Here is a 10,366-nt window from a genome sequence, read left to right on the forward strand (position 1 = left end):
CACCACAGACTATGACGACGACGCATGGAGTGGAACACAAGGTCAAGGAGGGCTCGTGCCGCGCGGTAGAACAGGGCGCGGTAGAACAGGGCGACAACGGCGACACCATCCCGCAAGCGATGCCGACCAACAGCTCCGATGGACAGGAGCTCCAAGCTTGTGCCTCCGTGCGGCTAGCCGCGAGCACACCCCACCCTCGGCCCCGTTGGTCCCGTGAGCCTCGCCGTGCAGGAGCTACCCGGCCACCTGCACCTCTCTATGTGCGCCGCCGCTGTTGGAAACAAAAACCAACCAATTATTGCCCGAGATTCTTATTTCAAGATAGTCTCTTAGACTAGTCACAATGAGAAGTAACTTTTTTTTTTGAACGTCAATGAGGAGTAACTTAGGGGGTGTTTGTTTTCAGGGACTTTTCTGTGTAGGGACTAGAAAAAGTCCTTTTAAAGATTTTTTTACCAAACGAGAGAGACTTTTTAGGGACTAAACTAGGCATTTGAGACTAAATGAAAAAGACTCTCAAGGAGAGTCTTTTTGAGACTTTTTGGGACTTTTTCAACAATGCCCCTCCATGCACCCATTGGCCCGCCACCCCATGATGTTGTTTAATTATTATTTTTCTATATACTAGGGGCAACATGGTCATTTAATAATCTCTAGGAAGGGACCCGGGACTTTTTAGTCTCTTGAAACAAACAGGGAGGGACTTTTTAGGGACTAGGGACTTTTTAGTTGGGACTAGAAAAAAGTCCTAGGACTAGAGAACCAAACACCACCTTAGATTAGTAACATCATATTTTTACTAGGCTATGTTACTATCTCCGCAATGGGTAGTAACATATGTGCGTTGTCATGTTATGATTCATTTATTAGGCTATAGACTCATATTGTATTGGTATGTATGATGTTACAGTAACTAGCTAAGTTACCATCACCTTTCTCATCATTAAATATGTGCCACATAAGTAAAATTATCTTGAAAAGTGTGATGTTACCAGTGATGTTACTCCCACTGTGGTCAGCCTTAGATGTCCCATGGTTATAACACTCCATCTTCTCCTGCATTTATCATCCATACTTTGCCATCTGTACCAAACATCACAGAATATACATCTATGTAATCTTCAAGCTTTTAACATTTTAGACTTTTCATCACTTTCTCAGATTCGTTATGGTCAGCTCCTATTCATATCCTAGTATTGATAGACCCGGTCACCAACTTAAACCTGATACTCGCTAATATTGCTCCAGCATCCTCTGCACACTTTGTCTAACCACTAGTGCCTTGGTATGTCGCCGTTTCCAGTGCTTACATCATGCCTCGCCACTATCATCGTGTAGAGCCCCTGCTGCCCCGGTCAAGTCTCCTGGGTAGCTAGCCCACACCTCCTCAACCCCTACTTCAGAGAACCAAATGATTATCACCGACCGATGTCGAGTATCACGTTTCCATCAGACACCGGGGCCCAATCCGAACCATGTGTCTCTTGCCTTATCTGTTGAAATACGCTATGATTCTCCGATGTCTTACACCGTAGCCCCTCCATCAGCACCTAGTGAAGTCTTCCATCAAACTCCAGCTCCACCTGCAACATGACTTTATATAGCTGGCCATGCTACCGTACGCCCCCGTCGACTTCAAGCTCTCATGTCTACACTCAAACCAAGCCACACAAGCCCTCGGTCATGTGCAACGCGTTGCCACGTCCAGAAGTCGGCCACCATCAATATCACACTTCTATGTCATCGTCACTACAATCACCGTGTCTTCTACTCCAGCCTACTTGGGCCTCTGCCCACGCCTGGCCTAGCTTGGAAAACCTGACATCACTTGCTGGCTGCGGTGTACGTTGTGCAACACGATCAATCGGCTCCGTGTTCTATCTCTCCGCGCAATTAGGCCGCCGCCGCTGGCCAACGATTTGATCTGAAGTTGCATCTCATCTAGACTCGAACACACCGAGGATTTCGGTGGTAAGCTGCTTCTTTTCCGATCGCTTTCGTGGACACCCGCTGCCTTTGACGACATTGCGGCAGATCACAATCACAACGCCGAAATTTCTCTCTAGATTAATAATCCGTAATCTCTGAACAACCTAGCTCATGATACCACTTGTTGAAAAAAAAATTAAGGAGCATAGTTGGTCACCCAAGAATCAAACAATCACACGAGGCACGATAGCGAGATTTGCTAACGAGATTCACTGACATGGCTATATCTCTGGGGTCTGACTACGACCACTCCTCCCCATAATGCTCTATAATACGACAGCATAATAGCGCAAGCACAAAGGGGGATCTGATGGCGTGTGCCAGTGCCCGTGTGGCCAGTGAGGCCCCAGAGATGTAGCCTACCTTGTACAAATATTCGTCACAATTACATCTGCAAGCCGCACAAGCTCCAAGGCTCCCTCCTTCGCATGCTGCTCGACGCGCGTCCACTACTCGACGAAATGCTTGGCTAAGTTAAAATGAGAAGGAAGAAGAAGATTGACACATGGGCGACGTGTCAAAACCATGCAAGTTAGCACGAAAACTGCTTTTGTTGAATTAATTAATGGGTGTAACTTGTTAGGATTAAAGAATTAAAAGTACATTTTGTCTGGTTTAAAAGTTGAGAAATCAAATCTAATAGACATTTCTCTGTTAATTATAGGGAAGCCAAGACTCACGATGCTGATAAAATGGACCGTGGATGATCGACCTCGCCCATCACGCCCTTAACGTTTCCACTTCGACACCCTCACGTCCCTTTACATTTCCAGCCCTGCCCACCCACCACCACCCGCACTGCTCTCTCTCTCTCTCTCTCTCTCTCTCTCTGCTCTGCTCGTACGAAAAACCCCAATCCACCCGCGACCAGCCAGCCAGCCGCCGCAAAAGCCTCACTGAATCCAAGCCCCAAACCCTGGAGATTCGTTCGGTGGAGGCGAAGCATCGGGTCAGGGCGGCATGTCCGGCGGCGGAAGAGGAGGAGGAGGGGAGGCGGAGGAGGTGGTGCACATGGAGGACGCGGTGAAGATGCTCGTGGAGCACCTCGTGAAGCCCGTGCTGCCGCGGGGCGCGATCTTTGGCGCCGCCCAGGGGGAGCGCCACATGGAGCCGGACAAACAGCGCGCCGTCGCGCAGCAGGCAAGCGTTCGCGTCTCTCTCTCTCTGGTCGTTTCTGCGCGGGAGCGGGGTTGCGGTGGTGGGATTCCCTGCGGTTTTGGTCGAGGTTCGCGCTGGTTGGGGAGGGATGCGCGGAAATGGCCGCCCGCAAGGCTAATTTCCGGTGGATGCCTGTGACGCGCGGCGGCGAGGGAATTGGGGCGGCTTCCCACCCCGGCGAGGAACGGGGATGGGAGGAGTCTTTTTTTTTTCGAGTCGAGAATGGGAGGAGTCAGGCGAAGGAAGAAGAAGGCGAGGTGGTGGGCCTTAATTTTTCTTTTCTTTTTGTTGAGTACCATATAGGGCCTTGTTGTGCTGGTGGGTTGCGTCAATGGAGCTGGTGGGCGTAGGTAAAATAGGCCTAGAGTACATTTTGGAGGCCGAATCGACGAAGCCCAACCGGGAACCCCCGCATCCTAAAAAAAAGGGGAACCCCCGCGGCTGTCTGTCGATGCCGCTCTGCGCGGCGGCGGCGGCGAGAGCGCGTCGCGTCGGAGGAGGAGCGGTAGGCGGCGCTAAGAGCGCATGGGCGCAGCACGGGTCTACGTTTGGGTGGCGGTGGAGCGGCCGCTAGGGAGCTAAGGCAAGCCGCAATCGGCGCTTAGTTTCTGCATTTCTCTTGTCAGCTGTCACCCTGTGAACAGAGATTGCCAATGTTGGTTGCTCTTCTTCTATGAAAATGATACGCCTTTCTATAATGTATTACGGAAATGAAGAAGAAAGTAGGAGATGCCACCTCTGTCAAATTATTTTCTCAAATTATCCAATTTGACCTTGCAATGTTCTCCAAATTTATCTATGAATTTGAAATGAATTGGATTGGGATTGGATTGAGTGAGATAGTAGTTAAATGGATGTTTGGTTTGTCTACACAATGACTGGTATGTACCACGCCATCCTTACCCCCCCCCCCCCCCCCCCCCCGTCAGTTTACCATTGTAATTATATTAGTGTGTTTTCCTTTGGTATTCATGGTAATGTCCCTCGGTCTATCCATGAAATGCTTGTTCTGTGTGTGTGCACTGTAATACTTCCTCCGTCCCAAAATAAGTGACTCAACTTTGTAATACAAAGTTAGTATAAAGTTGAGTCACTTATTTTGGGACGGAGGGAGTATGTTTTTTGATTCAGTTTCTGCTCGGATATGTTTAAGAAAGCGTTCCTCTGTCTGTGCATATGATACAATGCGTGTACTACGTAGTTGTTTAGCTGCTAACCCCTCACACTTGTGTGTGATTTCGCAGATTCACACGGCCATCATCTTGTACAACTACTACCACAGGAAGATGTCGCCGCAGCTTGCTTTTGCAGACGCCAAGCGTTTTTTTGTGTGTGCTTCTCTTTCTGCTGGAGAGGATCTGCTTGCGTACTTGAGTATGGTTCATGAGCGTGAGAACAATCCTGGCAAGCATGTGAGGCTATCTGTTACTGACAGAGCAGCAATACAGGCATGTGAGATCGCTGAAGAACTCGACGCGAGCAAAGATTCTCCAGACATGGCAACGTGGCCAATATCAAAAGTTGCTGTGCTTCTTCTTGATCCGACAAGAAAAAAATGTTTGATTGAGTATAGTGCTAATACCAAGGGTATCTGGTCAATCATAGAGAAGGAAATAGATGCAACAGCTGGCAATTCACACAGTACCAACCAGCCAGCAGGCCAGGAATCAACAGGTAAAGGAAACGTGGGTGCTCTGAATACACCATATATGCTTCGTCAACAAGCCTATTCAGAGGTGGAACGTAGAACAGGTCAGATTTTATAATCACAGCCCGTAGTTTTATGTATCAATATCTGTCATTTTATTTTCATTTTTTGAGTTGCCAAGGTGTTGCTTCTATCTAATATTTAACTGTCAACTCTGTTAAATTTTCATCCTAGAGCATTGAGATAAAGTGTGCAACCTTTGTGTCTACAGAGCCATGTCTCTGTAGTTTACTCACTTGGATCAGGTGACTATTAGTATTACGGAATGTTGATCAGAGTATCTAGTAAATAAGCATTTACATGAGTTACTGTTGCACATGGTCCTAAATTTAAACTGCCAATGAAGCCAAAAACTGAGTTTGAGTCGTACACTTGCTTTACATCAAACAAGAACAAGTGCATGGTCCCAGAATGTACCCAAAAATGTACCTCTGTCTTGCTTTTAACTAGTGTAAAACCAGGATAAACGTGAACATCAGAAAATATAATTAGTCAAATTCTTTGCCACTACATTATTTGTCTCATTTGTTTTGGTTGTGTACAAGCTGTTAGCTACAGAAACTTCATTTAATTTCATCAACTAGCAGACTGAAAATAACTTGGGACACTATAATGGTTGATTCCCTTGTATATGACCTGATAGCCGCAAATTGTTTGCTAGAGAACGCTATTTATTTGGTTCTATACTTATAATAGTTCAAAAAGTGTAACTTATGAACTTGATTTTGTAAATATTATGTTTATTTTCTGTTTGATCCACCTATGCATTGTTTGCTGCTCACTATGGTAAACTTATGGTCTTAATAGGTATGAAGGGCTCAAACTTGCGTCTTCTCGATGAAACTTTGGCATACTCGTTGAGTAAAGAAAGGACAACTACCAAGTTATTTATTGTGGAGTATGAGCAAACCATGGAAGGCAACCTTGTAGAAATGTGTCTAGAAGAGTTGATTAGCAGGTTTGCGTTTACCTACTAGATAGTTTTATGCTTTTAAGTTACATCCCTTTTGATCAACCGTTATTCAATTTATTGAATAAGACCATTGTATGGTACTTCTTGATGGAAAGCATACCCTTTCTCAACGGTACTGACACTTATGGTTTTCCACTTTCACAGTATGACTGGTCCGCTATTTGCAAATGATCCATTTCCAAAAACAACATCTGTAGTTGAGTATTATCACATTCTTCCGTATAAGGAGATTTTGTTTGAACTCCTCCACAGGTAACATATGATTTGTTCTCGGTTATTTATGCGTGATAGTAGGGCAATGGAACCTTTTGGGTAATGATGGTAAATATAACACTTCACATGTTTCAGGAAATGGCCTTCTGATTCTCCACTGAACGAACAATCACATCGACATGGAAAAGGTTCATTGCACTCTGTAATAGATGAAAATGTGGAAGAGCAAGATGTGAATAGCACATCTAAGATGCAAAAACGAATTACAAAAGTGTCAACTCCAAAGCAAAGCAAACAAGCAATTGCTGCCAATAGCAACCAGGACTACAGGACCAGCAAGCACAAGAGAAACAGCAAAAGAAAATCTGAAGCCTCCAGGGCCGATGTCTGTGCTGAGGGTCCAGATGCTGAGATCCACACAATAGAAAATGGTCCACCTCCTGTTATTATTGATTTGGAAACTTCAAAACCCCTGACTAAGTCAAGAAATACAAAAGCTGCTGCAGCAGCAAATCGAGAAACTAAAATCCTACAAGCCGGTTAGTCACTTTAACTGTATTACGAATTTACCGTCACATTGTTCCTTCTTTGTGTACTGATACAATCAACTTTAATTGTTCAAGTGGATAAGAACAAAACACAGAAGCAGTCTAGACGTGACAATGTGCCCCAAGATGTCTTTCCTGCAGAGGTAAGCCAAATTACAGCTTGAAAGTATTGAAAAACTTTTTCGGTTAAGTATTGAAAAACTACAATACTAGGATACATCAGGATCACACGCAACCTAAAATGGTTATAGAAAATAAACTTCAAATATGTTGACCTTTTAATAACATTAAATTGTATGGTTCCACCCTTGTCTATAAAAATGTTATCGTGATGATTGTTGCTCTTTATTCTATTCGTTTGTGTTCTCATACGCACTCTACCATAAGTCTCTACGTACCTGAGACTTAGAGCATTTCTCATTGGCTATCACATGTCTCCACGTGAATGTTTGGAAAATTGTGACAGCACATTTATAAAGGGGAAAACGGCGCAGTCCATTCCTATCAAATAAGGGATAATATCCCATTTAGTATAAAGGATGGCGTATTAGTGACGAAAAATATCTTATTGTTAGGAAAGTATTCAATTGATAGATCTTATTATTAGGAGCCACACCCTAATAGATCATCTCCATATAAAGAGAGGAGCCACACCCTCCATGGTCAATCAACCAAAAGAAGTATTAATCCTTTTCATGGGTCAGTTTCATATGAGTAGGCCACATTTTTTGTGTGATTCATCCACTCCGCTTTGACTTGAAGAACTAAGAAGGTCTCTGTTCGCTGATTTCATTACGTAATTAGCATACACCACGAGCCAAAAACTTTGCAGCCGTTTTGTTTACATATGGTTGGGATCAGTTACCACACAATCGGATACGACACCATTCATTGCCGATTACGCCCAAAATCTACCGTAACAAAACTGATACCGGAGGGGTCCTGCACAACTTCTCCCTACACGCCTACACCTTCCTTCCTCCTGGCCGCACCTTCCTCCCACCCTAGGTGTCCCCACACGACGGGCAGTAGCACCTTACCGATTGATCCCCTCCTTCATGGAGCAGCATAGCCTCCCGCAAGAAGATTTTTCGGTGTTAGTGGAGATCGGTTCGGTGCTGGTTTGCGAGGGGATCAATATGGCCACTAAGTAAACGACAAATCCTGCAGTTGAGGATGTGACTGCTCTGTCCGGCCAGGAGGATGCAAGGCACATGAGGAGACGGTGTTCTTGGCACGGAGTATGCCGGCAAGGAAGCAACAAAGTCCATGGCTGATGAGAGGGATCAGATCTGAATTAATGAGTGTTTTCTTCCCCAAATATGGTTTGATTTTTCAATTGTTTTTCTTGGTTTGGATTTTTAGGCATTCCTATGCCTACGAATGATTGTCTTCACCTGATCTTTATTTCTGAATTGTAATTCTTGTGCTTGGTAGTTGGATGTTCAGGTGATGTTCTTTTGACCAACAGTGGCAACCATTATAATCAGGAAACAGATTTCGGTTTTCCCTATTCCATTTGCGATACCAGTGCATTATGTTTATGTTGCCGTTTTTGTTACCTTTTTGCTCAACCAAACACCTCTTAATTGTTCTATCAGGCACCACATGTTGATCTAATGAAGAACCGTGCTTTGGAACATCAAAATATGGATGTGTCAGAAAAGTCAGGTTCGGATACACCTACCCAAGACTGTTTATTTTTTCTATTATTGGTTCTTGCTCCTCCAAGTTCTTAATCTATGTGTTCCAAATTTCATTGAAGGTGGCACCACTGAGTACACCAATGACCAGATATATGATTCGCTGCAATCAATTCAGAAAATACGGGATGAGATTGTATGTTATATGTCTTTTCTTTTATTTCAGGAAAGAAAACGATGCCTCTTTATTACAATTTTCTCCTATTCTCTCTTCGTTTCAGCTTCGCAAGGAATGCATACTTCAAGAACGAAGTGCTCAGTGTGATATGGACATTCAGACAATCTTGAGTGGTATTCTACCCTTTTCACATTTTAAAAATGCTTACATCTATAATCACGCTGTAGAACTGTGACACTTTTGTGGCCAACATTGTGGGCATGTTTTTCTGGGAGTGATACGTTTCCAAAAGTTATGTGATAAAGTGATAAACTGTGGTGTATCATTCTTTTCACTGCATAAATCATCCGCCGCACTTTGTGATGTATAAATCGTCCATCAGAAGTGTGGTAAGTTGTTTCTATATCAGGTCCCCATTTCTTGTACTCATCATGTTCTAAAACTTAATGCAGAAGGGAAGATGACACCAAAAACTGCATCAATAATACACAAATACAAGGAAACTTGCTCAGATATGATGGATGTTGCCAATTCATCTTCCTCCGGAGATGGTGGCCAATCCATCACTCAGAGGAAGGGATTGAGGGAGGCACTCCTCCGACGCAATTCATGCGAGGCAAGAAACCTCAAAAGCTGAACTAATGCATTACAGTAGAATTTTAAATGCCACCTGTACCTTTGACACTTGTCAGTGCAGGAGCTTGATGAGATCTGCCGTGGGGGCAATTGGATATTCCCAAGATACACAGTAGTACCTTCAGTATCAGATGGTATGTACAAATAATTACTTTTATCTCTTTGATTGATCTTCTGGATGGACAAGCATTAGGTCCTTGGCTCCTATAGTCATACGAATTAGGAATATCATGCAGATGAGTCTTGCCACGTACTTTCTGATTATTGTTTATCAAATTCAATCTCTATAGTTCTTGGTTCGATTCCTGCATTGCGATCATAACATACATAGTGTACTACTCTAACCATGCTTAGACCAAAAGAGTTCTCAAGGTGTCAGATCAATTGGCAAGTTTTCTCTTTTGATGTCATGTAGCAATCCACATAGGCCACTTGTTTGTTTACCACATGTGTTAGGTTTGTTTAACGTTCGGTCGATCAATGCTTTCCTTAGGTATGTGTGCACCCTTGTAAGCTTTATTTAAGATCAGACTGATTAGGTCCCGAGTTAGCAATAACCAGAACTGATGTTTGATTGACTATCATCTCCTCCCTCTCATAGCTCCCTGTTCTGAGCACTTATTCACTAGTCCTTTAACTATCTTTTCAGGAATGTTCCACGCCAGTGTACGTTTGACATGCCCTGAGTTTGAGATGAGCATCACTGGTGGCCCTCGTCCGACCGCACACGAGGCAAGGTGCTCAGCAGCTGCCAATATGATACTGGAGCTTCACAAGAAGGCGGAGGAGCAAGAACAGTAGGGTACCTGGTGCAAAATCACAACTCCTAAATCGCGGTACTGCAGGTGGCTGGAACGAGTTGTTATTTAGTCCTTACAACTTTGAACCAAACTTCGTGTGGAACATAATCACGTTGGTACCTTGCCTAGCTATTTTACCTTCGGGAGGTCGACTCCTTGTGTCTTGTCGGTATTATGGCTGTTTGTTAAGGGCGTGATAAACCCCAGACTGTTATTTGAAAATTTCTGTGACGCTGCAGCTGCACTGTCTATTCTGTTATGGAAGTGAACACAACTTGTCTAGCTATTTCTTGAGTTCTTGTCATGTAATTATTTAGCCGACACTGCCAAGTGCATAACAAAATTGGGTTGGTTATGTGTGCCTCTAGTTTAGATTTAACTACTAGGAGCCAGAGGCACACGTACGTCCTTGCATAACATTTAAATTGTAGGCTTCAAGAAGTTTTTGAAATTGGGTCGGTTATGTGTGCCCACGGAAGTAAGTTACTCGATTGTTAGCCTGCAAATTGTCTAACTAATT

General features: G+C 44.0%; 1 protein-coding gene across 1 annotated transcript; it reads left to right on the top strand.

Moving 5' to 3' along the window:
* Window positions 1–2,763: 2,763 nt before the first annotated feature.
* Window positions 2,764–10,084, top strand: LOC123132256 (uncharacterized). The gene is made up of 12 exons (XM_044552042.1): window positions 2,764–3,129; window positions 4,392–4,899; window positions 5,663–5,813; window positions 5,973–6,080; window positions 6,177–6,580; window positions 6,665–6,732; window positions 8,191–8,260; window positions 8,355–8,428; window positions 8,514–8,583; window positions 8,863–9,026; window positions 9,108–9,180; window positions 9,696–10,084. Exons 1-12 carry the CDS (start codon window positions 2,950–2,952, stop codon window positions 9,845–9,847), a joined length of 2,022 nt encoding a protein of 673 aa, XP_044407977.1. The 5' UTR covers window positions 2,764–2,949; the 3' UTR covers window positions 9,848–10,084.
* Window positions 10,085–10,366: the final 282 nt, after the last annotated feature.

The sequence above is a fragment of the Triticum aestivum genome, chromosome 6A, assembly GCF_018294505.1.
Source record: "Triticum aestivum cultivar Chinese Spring chromosome 6A, IWGSC CS RefSeq v2.1, whole genome shotgun sequence".
Classification (NCBI taxonomy): Eukaryota; Viridiplantae; Streptophyta; class Magnoliopsida; order Poales; family Poaceae; genus Triticum; species Triticum aestivum.